The 18,000-nt window shown below is 47.2% G+C and overlaps 1 protein-coding gene across 14 annotated transcripts in view; it reads left to right on the forward strand.

Annotated features, from left to right (window-relative positions):
* Window positions 1-18,000, forward strand: part of SERHL2 (serine hydrolase like 2) — a 405,871-nt gene that overhangs the window by 167,153 nt on the left and 220,718 nt on the right. For 9 of the 14 annotated variants that reach the window (XR_012234322.1, XM_073586685.1, XM_073586683.1 and 6 more), the window contains exon 3: window positions 9,734-9,871. The exons of 4 other annotated variants lie outside the window; for them this stretch is intronic. Coding sequence is in view for 9 of the 10 variants with exons in the window: in XM_073586685.1 (XP_073442786.1) it covers window positions 9,734-9,871 (138 nt within the window). In the remaining variant the exon portion in view is untranslated. Of the gene's footprint in view, window positions 1-9,733; window positions 9,872-16,835; window positions 16,895-18,000 lie in introns of those variants that run through there. One more of the 14 variants, XM_073586687.1, reaches the window with a different exon arrangement.

The raw sequence follows: 18,000 nt of genomic DNA on the forward strand, positions 1-18,000 counted from the left end.
TGCACCGTTCTGCGTGTGGTAAAATTGATAAAGCAGTTTTATTCTTCGGGTCAGTACAATTACAGCGATACCTCATTTATATCATTTTTTTATGTTTTGGCGCTTTTATACAAACACAATTTTATATAAAAAAGAATTTTTGCATCGCTTTATTCTGCGAGCTATAACTTTTTAACTTGTTTGCTGATAAGGCTGTATGGCAACTCGTTTTTTGCGGGACAAGATGACGTTTTCAGCGGTACCATGATTATTTATATCCGTCTTTTTGATTGCATGTTATTGCACTTTTTGTTCGGCGGTATGATAAAGCGTAGTTCTTTGCCTTGTTTTTTTTTTTTTTTTTTGAAGGGGTTCACTAAAGGGGTTAACTGGTGGGACAGTTTTATAGGGTGGGTTGTTACGGATGCGGCAATACTAAATGTGTACTTTTATTGTGGTTTTTTTTTCAAAAGAAAAGAATTTATTAGGGATTTTTTTTTTTATTCATTTAGGAATTTTTAAAAATATTTTTACACATTTATTTTTTTACTTTATTATATTGTCCCAGGGGGTGACATAACTACATAGTGTCAGATCGCTGATCTGACACTTTGCAGTGTACTGTGTCAGATCAGCGATCTGACAGGCTCTGCAGGCGGCTTCTCAGCGCCTGCTCTCAGCAGGCACTGAGAAAGCCGCCTCCCTGTAGGCCCCCGCAGCCATATTGGATCCGGGGGGCTTGCAGGAAGGAGACCCTCAGAACAACGCAAGCAAATCGCGTTGTTCTGAGGGTCTCAGGGAAGCACGCAGGGAGCCCCCTCCCTGCGCGATTCTTCCCTATGCCCCCGATACACTGCGATCATGTTTGATTGCAGTGTGCCCGGGGTTAAAGTGCCAGGAGCGGTCCTGATTTTCACAGCTGACACCCGGCCGCGATCAGCGGCGCTCCCCCGTGAGCACAGCTGATCGCATATGACGTACTATTCCGTCCATGGGACTTAAGTCCCAGGTCACATGGACGGAATAGTACGTCCAGTGTAACAAAGGGGTTAAAGTCTATCAGAATATTTTGTAGTGGAGCACAGCTTTATTTCTCTTGCATTATCGTGCTGAAAATATTTGGAGATATGGCTTAGAGAAAAGAAAAGAAAAAAAAATATGTAGGACCTGTAATTTTTTTAAAATTTTACATCAATTCAGGCTATGTGGGCTTGTTTTAGGCTGTGTGCACACGCTGCGGATTAGGTGCGGATTCATCCGCGCGGATTTTGTAAAATCCGCAGGTGAAAACGCAGGTCAAAAGACCTGCGGTTTTACCTGCGGATTGCTCTGCGGTTTTGCCCTGCGGGTTTTCATCTCCTCAATAGAGGAGATGGCAAACCGCAGGAGAATCCGCAGAAAGAATTGACATGTCAATTCTTTCTGCGGATTGAAAACCGCAGATAATCCGCGCGGAAAATTCCGCACCGTCTGCACTGCGGTTTTTGATTCCCATAGGGAATCATGGTACTGTACACCGCAGCAGAAACTGCTGCGGGTCCGCAGCGGCCAAAACCGCTGTGGAACCGCAGCAAAATCCGCAGCGTGTGCACACAGCCTTATCATGTTGAATTGAAATGTTTTTGATGTTTCAAAAGCTTTTTATTGCCTTTTTATTTGGGTGAGTAGGGTGGAAGGAATTGAAGGGACTAAAACAAAAAAACCCACCAATTCTTGCTTTTTTTTTTGTTTTCACATTCATCCTTATGGATAAATATTTTTTATATTTTGGGCAATTATTTTTTTTTATTTTTAAACTTATTTTTTTATTTATTCTTTCTTGTATTTCATATATTTCACTTTTAGATACTTTAAAAACATTTTTTAATTTTTTTTCAATTTTTATTTTTAATTGGTCTCCTTAGGGACCTGTGACCTCTTAATTGCCTATGCAGTACTGCCTGGTATTTCAGTTTATTTTGAAATGGACAATATCGTATGAAGCACATTTTGCATGCATAAATGGGGCCTTCAGAATGCACCCGGCTGCCATAACAACTGATCCGAATCTTGTTTGTCACGAAACGTGAGGGTCATCTTCTTGAATACTTTTAAATAACGATGCTGAATGTATGGTTTCATTCTGTCTATATTGTAAACAAATGAGAAAGGAACCTCTATTCCCCTGATATGTAGGAAACCAAAAATGGAACCAGCACCTATTAGATATTTCTGGCATATATGTTACTTTCTGATGCATTTATAGCAATGAAAGTAATACCCAATAAAACTCTTAAAATCCAAGTTTTACTGCGGCCTTTGGGTTTGGCTCAATCTGACAATTTAATCCTGAGAAATACAGCTATAATGAGAATCCTACAATACAGTAGGAAGCCTTAAAGTCTACTTAGTATATACACCAAAAAAGAAATTACTTTAAACACAGGCCAGGGTAAAGAATAAAATCACATTTTATTCAACAACTCCTAAAACCATACATCTAATATATAAAGCTCAAAGTGTGTATGTGTGTACGTGTGTGTGTGTGTATGTCCGGGATTGGCATCCGCACCGTCGCAGCTACAGCCGCAAAATTTGGCAGTGTCGCACGTCTGGACCCCGAGAGCGTCCTAAGCTATGTTGTGAGGCGAAATTTTAACCCCGCGCGTTCCAATTCACCAAACAAATTTGCCCCATCTACATACTGGGGAAAAAGTGTGTGCGTGTCAAGCCCCGCCCCTCATTATGATGTCATAATGCCCCTATTTGCATACTGGGGAAACAGTGTGTGCGTATCAAGCCCCGTCCCTCATTATGATGTCACAATGGTTGCCATGGTGACGCTGATGTCATCATAGGTTGCAAGCCCTGCCACCGCTCATTATGATGTCATAATGGTTGACTATGGGATGGAGGATGTGTGATGGGTATATGGGCACTGGATTATGGGATGGACGATATGTATGACGGGTATATGGGCACGGGACTATGAGATGGCGGATATGTATGACGGGTATATGGGCACGGGACTATGGGATGGAGGATATGTATGATGGGTATATGGGCACGGGACTATGGGATGGAGGATATGTATGATGGGTATATGGGCATGGGACTATGGGATGGAGGATATGTATGATGAGTATATGGGCACGGGACTATGGGATGGAGGATATGTATGATGGGTATATGGGCACGGGTCTATGGGATGGAGGATATGTATGATGGGTATATGGGCACGGGACTATGAGATGAAGGATATGTATGATGGGTATATGGGCACGGGACTATGGGATGGAGGATATGTATGATGGGTATATGGGCACGGGACTATGGGATGGAGGATATGTATGATGGGTATATGGGCCGGGACTATGGGATGGAGGATATGTATGATGGGTATATGGGCACGGGACTATGGGATGGAGGATATGTATGATGGGTATATGGGCACGGGACTATGGGATGGAGGATATGTATGATGGGTATATGGGCACAGGACTATGGGATGGAGGATATGTATGATGGGTATATGGGCACGGGACTATGGGATGGAGGATATGTATGATGGGTATATGGGCATTGGACTATGGGATGGAGGATGTGTGATGGGTATATGGGCACTCGACTATGGGATGGAGGATATGTATGATGGGTATATGGGCACGGGCCTATGGGATGGTGGATATGTATGATGGGTATATGGGCACGGGACTATGGGATGGAGGATAATTATAATTTGCTATAACTAACCACAGTTAGTTACTATGCCCGGCAGAGCCGGGCTCTTCAGCTAGTATAATAAAGTTTGTTAAAGTGTAAGCAGGTTGCAGGATGCAGTGATAGACAGAGTTACCGTAATAACATTACTTTAAGAGGGGAACACTCCAGGCAGGGAGGTAAATGGTTAACAGAGGACGTAAGCAGTTCAATAGGATGCAGCGTTAAAGAGCATTGAAAAAACCTACAAGAAGCAAAATAAAAATAAACCCTGCTATAAATAAATAAGTTAAAAGCAAAAGTGCGTTTAAATAAGTGTTCTTATTAATACAATTTTTGATAAAAAATAGCATGAAAGCCATCTCCCCGTCGCCAAGGTGACCCTGGTCGAGACGGTCCTACACTGTCTAATATTAAAGAGTTAAAGAGCAGCAGAAAGGGTATCAACAGTTCTTGTTGGGTCACTTATCCTGTCTGACGTTTCTCCGGATGGGATGAATCACAGAGCAGGTGATGCAAACAACGGCTGGCATGGCACTTGTCCAATGGGGGTCCTGAAGATAAGGCTGATCCGTCTTCTGGCAGCAGCGGTTGGTCTCCGGTACCTTCCACTGCTGATGTATATACTGATGTACTGACTTCCATATACTGATGTAGTCGGGCGGAGTGCGGGCCACCTCACTGCGCCCACCATAGTTCGTCGGATATACACTGGGAAATCGGGGCGCAAATGATGGTCCTGCACCCGATCTCTTAGGCAGCACGCACACAGTACTCACGGACCTGGATCGTTTGGCACCTCGCTTTGGCGACCAATGGGCACACTGCACGTCTCTCCTCACAGTCTATGCCAGTGGCGGAGATGCTCCAGGTCCAGAGCACTCACTGGTCCCTGCTGCGCTCTGTCTGTTCCCGCCAAGTCTGCCTGTTTTCGCGCTTGCTGAAGCTGTACCCCCTTAACCACGCCCCCTGCTTTCGCTTGCAGGGATTGGTCCGGTCCCTTAAGCTTTCCCCCCCCGACAGCAGAGGAGACAGCCCTGACAGTTCTGAAACAGGCACCAGCGGCACAGTTCTTTTTACAAAAGCGAGGAAGCACCACAGATGAGAAAATGGGGTGGAAATCCCGGATCGAAAATATGAGAAATAAGAATTGGAAAGTCAATAGGTCTAAGTTACATTCTCTGATCAAGTAAAAAGGTTTTGGAAGACCACTAACCATACTATTAAGGCAGTAACATGGTATGTCCTATCAAGATGTACATGTGATAAAGAAGTATCAAGTGATAGATGCTTAGGCCCTATATAAATTTGCATGTAGAGTCCATGTAAAGTACAAAAATAGTGCAGCGAAGGACAGAAGATCAAGCGTGAATAGCTATTGAAAGAAAGTCTAGCTTGTGCAAGATATAATAACGTGAAAAAGCGCAAATAACTTAGCGGTTCATATATTACTTGTATACCTTGAATACAGCATATATAAAGTACAGCAAATAGCGCAGGGTAACTTAAATAACCTTTGGAGACAGCTTAGTAAGCTGAAATATGAGTAGTATACAAGCATAGTTATAGCATATACACAAGGGTGAACCTAGCCTATCTGCTGCCTGAGGCAAACAGCAAAATGACGCCCCCCCTCGCACACTAAGTACATTTTCATATCTATCCTGTAAAACTAAGTTCAATAGTGGACATTTTGATTTAGATAAATAGAAAAAAAAAAGGTGTCCAAACACAAGGATGTCAGCGGCATCACACGCACATAGAAGAACAACACAGAAGTATCCAAGATAGTCTCAGCTCTGAAAAGGTTACTGCCCCCTGTGCCCAGCAATGGGGAATCTCCAGCACCTACCTCCACCCGCAGAGCCACACTCCACATGGAGTCCCCATTATTCTCTATGTGGATTGTGGCTCTGCGGGTGGAGGTCAGTGCTGGAGGCTCCATTATTCTCTATGTGGAGCGCGGCTCTGAGGGTGGAGGTCGGTGCTGGAGGCCCCATTATTCTCTAGCACCGACCTCCACCCGCAGAGTCGCACTCCACATAGAGAATAATGGGGCCTCCAGCACCGACCTCCACACGCACTCCACATAGAGAATAATGGGGCCTCCAGCACCGACCTCCACACACACTCCACATAGAGAATAATGGAGCCTCCATGTGGAGCGCGGCTCTGAGGGTGGAGGTCGGTGCTGGAGGCCCCATTATTCTCTAGCACCGACCTCCACCCGCAGAGTCGCACTCCACATAGAGAATAATGGGGCCTCCAGCACCGACCTCCACACGCACTCCACATAGAGAATAATGGGGCCTCCAGCACCGACCTCCACACACACTCCACATAGAGAATAATGGGGCCTCCAGCACCGACCTCCACACGCACTCCACATAGAGAATAATGGGGCCTCCAGCACCGACCTCCACACGCACTCCACATAGAGAATAATGGGGCCTCCAGCACCGAATTCCACCCCCAGAGCCACACTCCACATAGAGAATAATGGGGCCTCCAGCACCGACCTCCACCCGCAGAGCTGCACTCCTCATAGAGAATAATGGAGTCTCCGGCACCGACCTCCACCCACAGAGCCGCACTCAACATAGAGAATAATGGAGCCTCCAGCACCTACCTCCACCCGCGCTTCACATAGAGAATAATGGGGCCTCCAGCACCCAATTCCACCCGCAGAGCCGCACTACACATAGAGAATAATGGAGTCCCCAGCTCCGACCTCCACCCACAGAGCCGCACTCCACATAGAGAATAATGGAGCCTCCAGCACCGACCTCCACCCACAGAGCCACACTCCACAGAGAATAATGGGGCCTCCAGCACCGAATTCCACCCGCAGAGCCGCACTCCACATAGAGAATAATGGAGCCTCCAGCTCCGACCTCCACCCGCAGAGCCACACTACACATTATGAATAATGGGGCCTCCAGCACCGACCTCCACCCGCACTCCACATAGAGAATAATGGAGCCTCCAGCACTGACCTCCACCCGCAGAGCCGCACTCCACATAGAGAATAATGGGGCCTCCAGCACCGACCTCCACCCGCACTCCACATAGAGAATAATGGAGCCTCCAGCACCGACCTCCACCCGCAGAGCCGCACTCCACATAGAGAATAATGGAGCCTCCAGCACCGACCTCCACCCGCAGAGCCACACTCCACATAGAGAATAATGGAGCCTCTGGCACCTACCTCCACCCACACTCCACAGAGAACATTGGAGCCTCCAGCACCTACCTCCATCTGCAGAGCCGCACTCCACATTTATGGCTGCTCTGTGCGCACAGAATCTGTGATGAGGTCACAGGAGGGGAGGAGTCAGGGGTCACATGATCGGGGGCCCTGACTACTTCCCTCCTGTGACCATCAATTACAGCCTCTTGCAGGACCGCAGCACCAGCATGCAGACTCAGAGGCTAAATTGTAGGTGCTGCTGGTAGAGGAGCGCATAATGCCGCCCCCTGCTACCTGCCGCTTCAGCAGGTGGCTCAACTTGACTCATTATTCCTGCGGCCCTGGCTAAACCGCAAGCTAATCCGCAGGTAAACCGCAGGTCTTTTGAACTGCGGATTTACCTGCGGATTTTACAAAATCTGCGGGGAGAAATCCGCAGCACCTAGAAACTACGTGGGCACATAGCCATAAAGGGAACCTTTCAGCTAGTTTAGCTATCCTACCCGACCCTGCACCTTCCTAGCACATCCGTGACATCCCTAACCATCCCTGTCTCATCTAATTGTGAATTACAAATGTGGAAAAAAAGCGTTTTACACACTTGCTTTTGTTCCAATCCCCCGTTCTGTGGGCGCTCCTAGACGGGTGGCAGGTCTTCCAGGGTCCATTTCCTCCCCCTCGCTGCTGGTATCACGCCCTAGTGGATGAGATAATTGTTTCAGGAGCGCGGTACAAATTTCAAATTCATGGCTCCTCCTTGCGGGGATGACGCACTGCCGGACGATTGTCATTTCCAGTCTGTTGCATTGTGGGTGATTATCGGGTGTACGGGTCGGCTTCAGAATGCGCACTGCACATGCTCCGGAGCCGGCTAGTATAACCAATACACCCCAACAATGCACCGGACTGGAACTGACAACCATCAGTGCGTCATACTCACAAGGAGGAGCCATGAATTTGAAATTTGGACCACGTTCCTGAAACAATTATCACACTCACTGGGGCATGATACCAGCAGCGAGGGGGAGGAAATGAACACGGGTAGACCACCCACTCATCGGCCACCCATCTAGGAATGCCCACAGAACGGAAGACAAAAGTAAGTGTCTAAATTGCTTTTTTCAACATTTATAATTCAGATTTAGGTCAGACAGGGATGGTTAGGGATGTGCTAGGAAGATGGCTAAACTAGGTGACAGGTTCCTTTTAAAGAAAACATTCATGCTGTCCTGGGGGCCGCACTCTCCTGTTGCCAGTAGCTACACTCACATTCACTGTCACCATGTTACACAACCAGGGCCGCAATCATGTGCTGCTACTGGTCACTCACACACACTCTCTGCCACAATGTTACACACCCAGGGCCACCCTCAATCATTTGCTGCTACTGGTCACTCACACTCACTGCCAGCCTGTCTCCCCCTCACCTGCTGGCTACAGTCCTGCAGCTTACAATCGCTGATGTATATGGGTATTGTATCTCGTTCTCCAAGTTCTTCTCCAGTAATCTGCAGTCTGCACTGGGAGTTTGGGACAGGACATGGGATGAACACATACATAGAGGTAGAGTGACTGTGACTCACTGACTGGATCACCAATCATCTCATCACACTCCCTGGCTGCAGGGGGTGAACACAGAGGAGGCAGAGAGCAAACCAATTGTTCAAATGAAAGTGAAACAAAAGTATTACAGAGAGACAGGCAGCCTCTGAGTCCTCCCTCCCAGGTCTTGATCACAGCCAGCCAGGCAGCTCTCTGGTTCTTATCTTCACACAGTGTCACACATGACACAAACACAAGTGACTCACCAATCACCGCAAACAGCATTGCAGCCAGGAGTACGGCATCAGCTTATCTGATTGCAGGGGACAACGCTGCTCTGCCGGCTGCCGCCCCCTCTCTTCAGAGACTCTGTGCCGCCTGAGCTGACTTCTCACCTTGGCTCATGGATGATGCGGCCCTGCGATGTATAGTATATGCCAATTAAGTTGCCTAATGCAAAAAACTGTTAAGCTTTATAATTTGTGTTGACACAATTTTTTCATATTCAGGGATGTCCTCTACCTACAGCAGGGGACTGCAATGGGGGGGTTCTTTGCACCCTCATATAAACCTATTCTCTGGGTGTAAACTATTAAATTTATATGTGAGCTCTTAATAGTATTTTTTGAGTTAAGCAACTTAATTGACATATATATTGGCATGTTTCAGCTTACTAAGCGGTCTCCAAATGTTATTTAAAATTACCCTACATTATTCACTATATTTCATATATGCTGTGTTCAAGGTATAATATATGAACCGCTAAGTTACTTGCACCTTTTGTATGTTATCTATTATATCTTGCACCAATTAGACTTGCGTATGTTTGCACATTTCTTTCAATAGCTATTCACGCTTGATCTTCTGTCCTTCCCTGCACTAGTTTTGTACTTTACATGGACTCTATGTGCAAATTTATATAGGGCCTATGCCCTTGATACTTCTTTATCACATGTATATCTTGATAGGGCATGTTGTCTTAATACTATTGTTAGTGGTCTTCACATACCTTTTTATTTGATCAGAGAATGTAACTTATACCTATTGTCTTTGTATTTCTCATATTTTCGGTCCCGATTTTCCACCCCATTTTCTCATCTGTGGGGTTTCCTTGTTTTAGCAAACTTTATGCTATGTATGGTTTTATGATTTGTTCAATAAAATGTGATTTTATGCTTTACCCTGGACTGTGTTTAAAGTAATTTCTTTTTTTGGTGTATATATAATTTAACACTGAGACCAAAAAGGTTGTGCAGCCCTGTATCATTAGTATTTCTTATAAATATTTAGTGGCACTAACTATCATTTCCTGTTTTATTTCAGAACTCCGATTTAAAGTCCCATGGGGGCACCTAGCAGCTAAAGCATGGGGTCCATCTGAAGGGCGACCAATTTTGTGCTTACATGGTTGGTTGGATAATGCCAACACTTTTGACAGACTTATTCCATTGCTTCCCAACGGTGAGTTCAGAGTTGAAAATGTGCCCCAACATTTTGTAAGGAAACTTGGAGATGAAAGTGAATATAAAACCCCTGCTGCCGAGGATCCAATATACGATAGGGAAACAGATGCAGATGATCATTGTAGTTTGTCCTGATGAAGACGTATGATCACCTCAAAATGCGTTGACAAAATCCCATCCATACCACATCTGGTTCCCTATCATATATTGGATCCTCAAGAGCACAGGTTTTATATCCACTTTCCTGGATGTCCACCTGACAGCACCATGGAGGACATCGTCCTCCTCCTTACAGGAAAGCACACGAGAGGTTAAAAGGTCCCGTCCCACCCCTTTCTCTCAGTGTTTTTCCTGTCCCTGCATGGAGGGACACGCGAGAGGATCGCTGCGGAAACTTACCGGAGGGGCCCCAGGGGGATCGTGCAGCCAGTCCAAGCCTTCCTTCTGTCAAGAAGCCCAGGGCCGAAACTTCTCAGTGGGGAGTCCCTCTGCCCCAAAGGCCAGAGAGCAGGACGACGCTCCTGGAGGGAGCTGCTCCTCCCGGTGGGAGGCTCTCGGCTCCAAACATTTGACCGCTGGATCCAGGATGGAAGCGGTGTGGGCACGGTCCCCGCAGGCAGCTGGGCTTCCGGGCAGGTGCCGACGTCACGATCAAGCGCCGTCGGGCGCAGGCGGCGACTAGCAGTCCAGGCTGGAACGCGTAAGTGGCTGGCGCATGGTTCCCGGCCTCTCGCGAGAAGACGCGTGTCACTTCCAGTGACGTCACGGACGACTGTTTTGAACCTCAGCGCGTGCTTTGGGGGAGAGTGACTGACTTCAACGCAGGATGCGGTAGCAATGGAAGCAGAAGCTCCAGCAGATAAAGGGGTAAATGCGCCTGGCGCAGACCACCCTCCCCACAGCCAGCCCCGCAGCACAGGACGGACTGACCTGACTACCCCTATCTTACACCACTAGGATAAGGGAACCCCAGCAGCCTCCCTGACAGTGACTAAAGACCCCGCCAAGGCCTCAGCAAAATCGGTCAGATGCCCTGTATGCCGCGTAAAGCTGCCAGACACCCACGGCAAAACCCTCTGTGGACCCTGTATGTCGAGGGTCATAAGAGATGAGCAGCCATCCCTCCTCTCAGAGATGAGATCCCTGATACATGAGGAAGTCCAGGCCTCCATGTCCAGCCTCTCACGGCAGCAGCCCCCCAGCCCAGGGCCGAGCTGCAAGCGACCAAGATGGGAGGCAGAGCCAGAGTCCAAACCAAGCTCTGTCGATGGTTCCGACTTCCGGGACTCTGATCCAGAGGAGGAAGGAGAGATTCCAGCAGACAGCCAGGATCGGGGCAGAAAATACCTGCTTATGCCAGAGGACACTGAAGAGTTGGTCCAGGCTATGAGAAACACTATGCAGATCGAGGACGTCCCTAAGCCGCACTCTAGACAGGACCTGATGTTCGGGGGACTCACGTCTCAGAGACAAACGATGTTCCCTATAAGCGAACACATCAAAGTGATGGTCCTAGATGAATGGAAAGATGCAGAACGTCGACTAGTACTGTCCTGTGATTTTAAGGGTCGACTGCCTTTCAATCCTGAGTAAACACGATTATGGGAAGAGGTTCCCAAGATCGATGTTCCTGTAGCCAAGGTCACCAAGAAGACCCCTATCCCGTTCGAAGACTCATCAAGCCTCCGTGACCCAATGGACAGAAAGGTGGACATTCTCTTAAAAAGGACATGGGAGACTTCTGCAGCTCTTATTAGAGCTAACATAGCAGCCACCTTGGTGGCCAGATCTATGTTCCTGTGGATGGGTCAGTTGGAGGAACATCTGACCAACAAGACCCCTAGATCCGATATCCTAGCATCTCTTCCCCTCATGAAGTCGGCCACGACGTTCCTGTCAGACACGTCAGCCGAATCAGTAAGATTTGTGGCCAAGAACAGCTCCCTGTCTAATGCAGCACAGAGAGCGGTCTGGCTTAAATCCTGGTCGGGGGACAACGCTTCAAATGCCAAACGATGCTCCATCCCCTTCTCGGGCCTAAGGGTGTTTGGGCCAGCCCTAGAGAACATCTTAGAGCTAGTTTCCGACAAAAACAAAGGATTTCCAGAGGAAAAACCAAAACGACCCCAGTCCTTTCGGAGAGGATTCTTTTCTAGGAGACAGCCCGAGTTTAGAAGCCAAAGCAGGTACAACAGAGGCTCCTACAGGAGCTCCCACAGGCAGGGTGGGAGAAGCAAGGGCTCCCTTTTTGCGTCAACCTCCAGATCTAGGAGGCAATGATGCCATACGTATCAGGGGAAGACTCTGCCACTTGGCAAAAAATTGGGCCCAGATTACCCACAACCAGTGGGTCCTCAGAACCATTGCAGAGGGCTACAGCATAGAGGTTTGCTCCACTCCCGCCAACAGATATATTTCCCCCACCGTAGTCCCATCAGACTCCGCCATGTGGACAGACCTACAAGATATGGTCAGTTCAGCGGTTATATCACCAGTTCAGCCGACAGAGATGGGCAAGGGACACTACTCCTCCCTGTTCTCCATCGCAAAACCATCCGGCAAGGCCCAAACTATTATAAATTTAAACCCTTTAAATGCCTGTGTCAGGTAAAAAAGATTCCGGAAGGTATCAATTCGGTCAGCAATACATCTAATAGACCGGGACGCTGTCATGTGCACCCTCGACCTGAAGAGTGCTTACTATCAGGTCCCGATCCATCCCTCATCCCAGAGACTGCTAAGGTTCGCAGTCAGACTACCGTCCCGGACCTGCCACTTCCAGTTCCAATGCTTCCGTTCAGGCGGGCTTCGCCCCCCCGAATCTTCACAAAGCTGGTAGCGGAGGTAGTGGCCTACCTGAGAAGCCAAGGAATCATGATTATACCATACTTGGACGATTTCCTCCTGGTGGCAGGATCTGAAGAAGTGCTCATTCGAGACAAAAACCGAACAATCACAATAATGGAGTTCCTCAGCTGGCAGAAGTCAGACCTAATACCACAGAGCAGGAAGGTCTTCCTTGGAGTTCTCCTAGACTCAGGACGCAGGATATCTCTGCTACCAAAATAAAAGCAGGAGACAATTCAAGACAAAGTCGAAGACCTCTTGAAGCACCGCGCCTCCATAAGAGAGGCAATGAAGGTTCTGGGCCTAACGACGGCATGCATTCCGTGAGTCAGATGGGCTCCGTTCCATTCGAGACCCTTGCAAAAGGAGATCCTCGCAATATGGGACCGGTATAAGTCTTCACTCGACAACCCATGAAGTTACCAGGGCCGGTGAAGAGATCACTGTGGTGGTGGACACAGCCCAAAAACCTGCAGGTGGGTGTACTATGGACCACCTCTCCATACGTAGTAGTCACCACAGACACCAGCACGTGGGGATGGGGAGCCCATGGAGAAGGGAAGATCTTTCAAGGAAGATGGCCAGAAGACATCAGAAACAAATCCTCCAACTTCAACTTCAGGGAACTTTATGCGTTCTGGGAAACCCTGAGGCGAAACCGGACTATCCTGAAGAATCAGCATGTCTGAATATTGTCCGACAACGTAACAGCGGTTTTGTTCCTGAAGATCTAGGAAGGTCCCAGGCATCGATCACACCAAGCCCTAGCGGAGAGCATATTCTCCTGGGCAGAGGGAATAATCCTCTCAGTAACCGCAATTCACCTGGAGGGTTCCCAGAATGTGATAGCGGACTACCTAAGCAGACAGCAGGTCTGCCCGACAGAGTGGAAGCTGAACAAGGAGATATTCCACCTACTGTGTCAGCATTGGGGGACCCCCAGAATAGTCCTATTCGCAAACCGGAAAAACTCAAAGGTCTCCAGATTCTACTCTCTGAACCCGGCGGACCATCCGGAAGGCATAGATGCCCTGAGCCAGGTCTGGGAAGAACCCCTCTCTTACGTGTTCCCACCACTGGCACTCATCCCGGCGGTACTCAGGAAGATCTGCGAGGACCGCGCGAAGGTGATTATGGTCGTCCCATACTGGCCGAGAAGAAGCTGGTTTCACTGGGGGCCATGGCAGTGGAAAGAAAAGTCAAGCTCCCTCTGAAGAAAGATGTCATCCACCAGGGCCCGATCCGCCACCCAAATCCAGCAAAACTTCTCCTCTCGGCTTGGATCCTGAAAGGGACATCCTGAAGGCAAAGGGCTTATCAGATCAGGTCATATCTACTCTACAGGCCAACAGGAAACCGGTTACATCCCAATATACCTAAAGAAATGGAAGAGGTTCTGTCTGGAGGGTGGCAGGTCTGACTTCGTGGCGGGTACCCCTAACCTCCCTAGCGTCCTAAACTTCCCACAGTGGGGTTTAATAAAGGCCTTAAGCCTAGCACTTTAAAGGTCCAGATTTCGGCCCTGAGCTCCTTCTTTGATTACCCTCTGGCTTCTTGTCCTTGGGTAGTAAGATTCATAAGGGCCACGCAACGTCTACGTCCTACGATCAGGCAGTTCACCCCGCCTTGGGACCTTAGCTTGGTCCTCAGATCCCTATGTAGGAATCCCTATGTCCCCAGTGAAGAGATGTCCATCTCAACTCTCACTTGGAAGACTGCTTTTCTCGTAGCCATCACCACGGCTAAAAGAATAGGGGAAATCCAGGCCTTGTCCACCAGAGACCCATATCTTCAAATCAGAGACCGTATAATCCTGAGATTAGACCCAGCATTTATTCCGAAGGTAACCTGCCAAAATTTAAACCAGGAGACAGTGTTACCATCCTTCTGTGACAACCCCCGTAATGAGAAGGAACAGAGTCTCCACTCTCTGGATGTGAGACGTGCTGTTATAGACTACCTAGAGGTCACCAACAGTTGGCGTATTGACCCAAACCTGTTCATCCTTTCTAGGGGTAAAAACAAGGGGGAAAAAAGCCTCTAAGGCATCCATCACAAGATGGATTACTTCTTTAATCTCAAACACCTATCAATCTGAAGGTGCCTATCCGCCAGATACTCTAAAGGCCCACTCTACAAGGGCAATATCGGCCTCCTTGGGCCGAACGAGCGGGTGCCTCAGTGGATCAAATCTGTAGAGCAGCAACCTGGGCCAGACTTGACACATTCTGCAAGCACTGCAAGCTTGATGTGCTATCTGGTCAACAGACTGCATTTGGGAGAAAGGTTCTCCAGGCGGTAATCCCACCCTGAGGAGGTGCTTTGGTACTCCATGGTGCTGTCAGGTGGATGTCCTGGAAAATAGGTATTATACCTACCGGTAATGCGGTTTCCAGGAGTCCATCCTGACAGCACGGGTACAGTTGTGGCCAAAAGTATTGACACCCCTGCAATTCTGTCAGATAATACTCAGTTTCTTCCTGAACATGATTGCAAACACAAATTATTTGGTATTATCTTCATTTAATTTGTCTTAAATGAAAAAAGAGAATGAAGCAAAAAGCAAAACATTGATCATTTCACACACAACCCCAAAAATGGGCCAGACATAAGTATTGGCACACTCAGCCTAATACTTGGTTGCACAACCTTTAGCCAAAATAACTGCGACCAACCTCTTCCGGTAACCATCAATGAGTTTCTTACAATGCTGGAATTTTAGACCATTCTTCTTTGGCAAACTGCTCCAGGTCCCTGATATTTGAAGGGTGCCTTCTCCAAACTGCCATTTTTAGATCTCTCCACAGGTGTTCTATGGGATTCAGGTCTGGACTCATTGCTGGCCACCTTAGAAGTCTCCAGTGCTTTCTCTCAAACCATTTTCTAGTGCTTTTTGAAGTGTTTTGGGTCATTGTCCTGCTGGAAGACCCATGACCTCTGAGGGAGACCCAGCTTTCTCACACTGGGCCGTACATTATGCTGCAAAATTTGTTGGTAGTCTTCAGACTTCATAATGCCATGCACACGGTCAAGCAGTCCAGTGCCAGAGGCAGCAAAGCAACCCCAAAACATCAGAGAACCTCCGCCATGTTTGACTGTAGGGACAGTGTTCTTTTCTTTGAATTGCTCTTTTTTTCTCCTGTAAACTCTATGTTGATGCCTTTGCCCAAAAAGCTCTACTTTTGTCTCCTCTGACCAGAGAACATTCTTCCAAAACGTTTTAGGCTTTTTCAGGTAAGTTTTGGCAAACTCCAGCCTGGCTTTTTTATGTCTCGGGGTAAGAAATGGGGTCTTACTGGGTCTCCTACCATACAGTCCCTTTTCATTCAGATGCCGACGGATAGTACGGTTTGACACTGTTGTACCCTCGGACTGCAGAGCAGCTTGAACTTGTTTGGATGTTAGTCGAGGTTCTTTATCCAACATCCGCACAATCTTGCGTTGAAATCTCTTGTCAATTTTTCTTTTCCGTCCACATCTAGGGAGGTTAGCCACAGTGCCATGGGCTTTAAACTTCTTGATGACACTGCGCATGGTATATACAGGAACATTCTGGTCTTTGGAGATGGACTTGTAGCCTTGAGATTGCTCATGCTTCCTCACAATTTGGTTTCTCAAGTCCTCAGACAGTTCTTTGGTCTTCATTCTTTTCTCAATGCTCAATGTGGTACACACAAGGACACAGAACAGAGGTTGAGTCAACTTTAATCCATGTCAACTGGCTGCAAGTGTGATTTAGTTATTGCTAACACCTGTTAGGTGCCACGGGTAAGTTACAGGTGCTGTTAATTACACAAATTAGAGAAGCATCACATGATTTTTCGAACAGTGCCAATACTTTTGTCCACCCTCTTTTTTTATGTTTGGTGTGGAATTATATCCAATTTGGCTTTAGGACAATTCTTTTTGTATTATCTGACAGAATTGCAGGGGTGTCAATACTTTTGGCCACAACTGTAGTTCCCTCCATGTTCATGTTATGTCATATGCTGTAATATGATTTTGTCATTAAAGTGTTATTTGCATTATCCACACTGTGGTACTCGTTAAATCACTGAGGGAAAGGGGTGGGATGGGACCTTTTAACCTCTCGTGTTCTTTCCTCTCCCTGTAAGGAGGAGGAGGACGTCCTCAATGGTGCTGTCAGGATGGACTCCTGGAAACCACATTACCGGTAGGTCTAATACCTATTTTCATCACCATGTTTGCTTACTAACTGTTTAGTGGATCTCTTGCTTTAACCCCTTCCCGACATGCACCATACATGTATGGCGCTGTATTCCTGCAAAGTGAAGTATATAAATGGCGCCACAATCACGGGGGCTCACGTTGGGCGTTGCTGCGATCTGTGTGAGAGCTGACACCCTGCAGCATTGCCCATGATCGGTGCTAGCAACGATTGTGCACGTTTAACCCCTCTAATGCTGCTGTCAATAGTGATAAAATGACATCCAGGAGATTGCACAAGGAGAAGGCTCCCTTTGAACTGCCATCAGGACAGCGTGATGCGATCGCGTTGTCCTGATCTCCATGGTGACCCCCGGCCGCAAGATGGCCATGGGGTCCTTCAGGGAAGGTGCAGAAGCATTGCAGCGTATCAGATCAGCGATCTGTCACAATACAGTGATGTCCCATCCTGGGACAGTGTGAATCGGTAAAAGAAAAATTATTAAAAAGTGTAAAAAAAAAAAAAAAAAAAAAATGTATGTAAAAAAAACAACTAAAGAACAAAAAAAATTCCAATAAATGCATTTATTTATGTAAAAAAACAAAATGAACAAAAAAAGTGCACATATTTGGTATCGCCGCTTCCGGAACAACCCACTCAATAAAACTGTCCCACTAGTTAACCCCTTCACTGAACACTGTAAAAAAATAAAATAAAAAGTAAAAAAACAATGCTTTATCATCATACCGCTGATTAAAAAGTGCAAAAAGATGAATTTAAATAAAAATGGTACCACTGAAAACGTCATCTTGTCCCGCAAAAAGTCACACAGCCCCATCAGTGGAAAATTTAAGTTATCGCTATCTGAATAAAGCGATGCAAAAATTATTTTTTCTATGAAATAGTTTTTATTGTGTAAAAGCGGCAAAACAAACTATATACCGTATATACTAGAGTATAAGCTGAGGCACCTAATTTTGCCACGGAAAACTGGGTAAGCGTATTGACTAGAGTATAAGCTGTGTATGCATTGTCCCCTCATCCCTGTCCTGGTATTCATGGCTCCCCCATCCTGTCCTGGTATGCATGGCTCCCTCGTCCTGTGCTGGTAT

Source organism: Dendrobates tinctorius, unplaced genomic scaffold (assembly GCF_039654945.1).
Source record: "Dendrobates tinctorius isolate UK_male_01 unplaced genomic scaffold, ASM3965494v1 ptg000094l, whole genome shotgun sequence".
NCBI classification, from domain to species: Eukaryota; Metazoa; Chordata; class Amphibia; order Anura; family Dendrobatidae; genus Dendrobates; species Dendrobates tinctorius.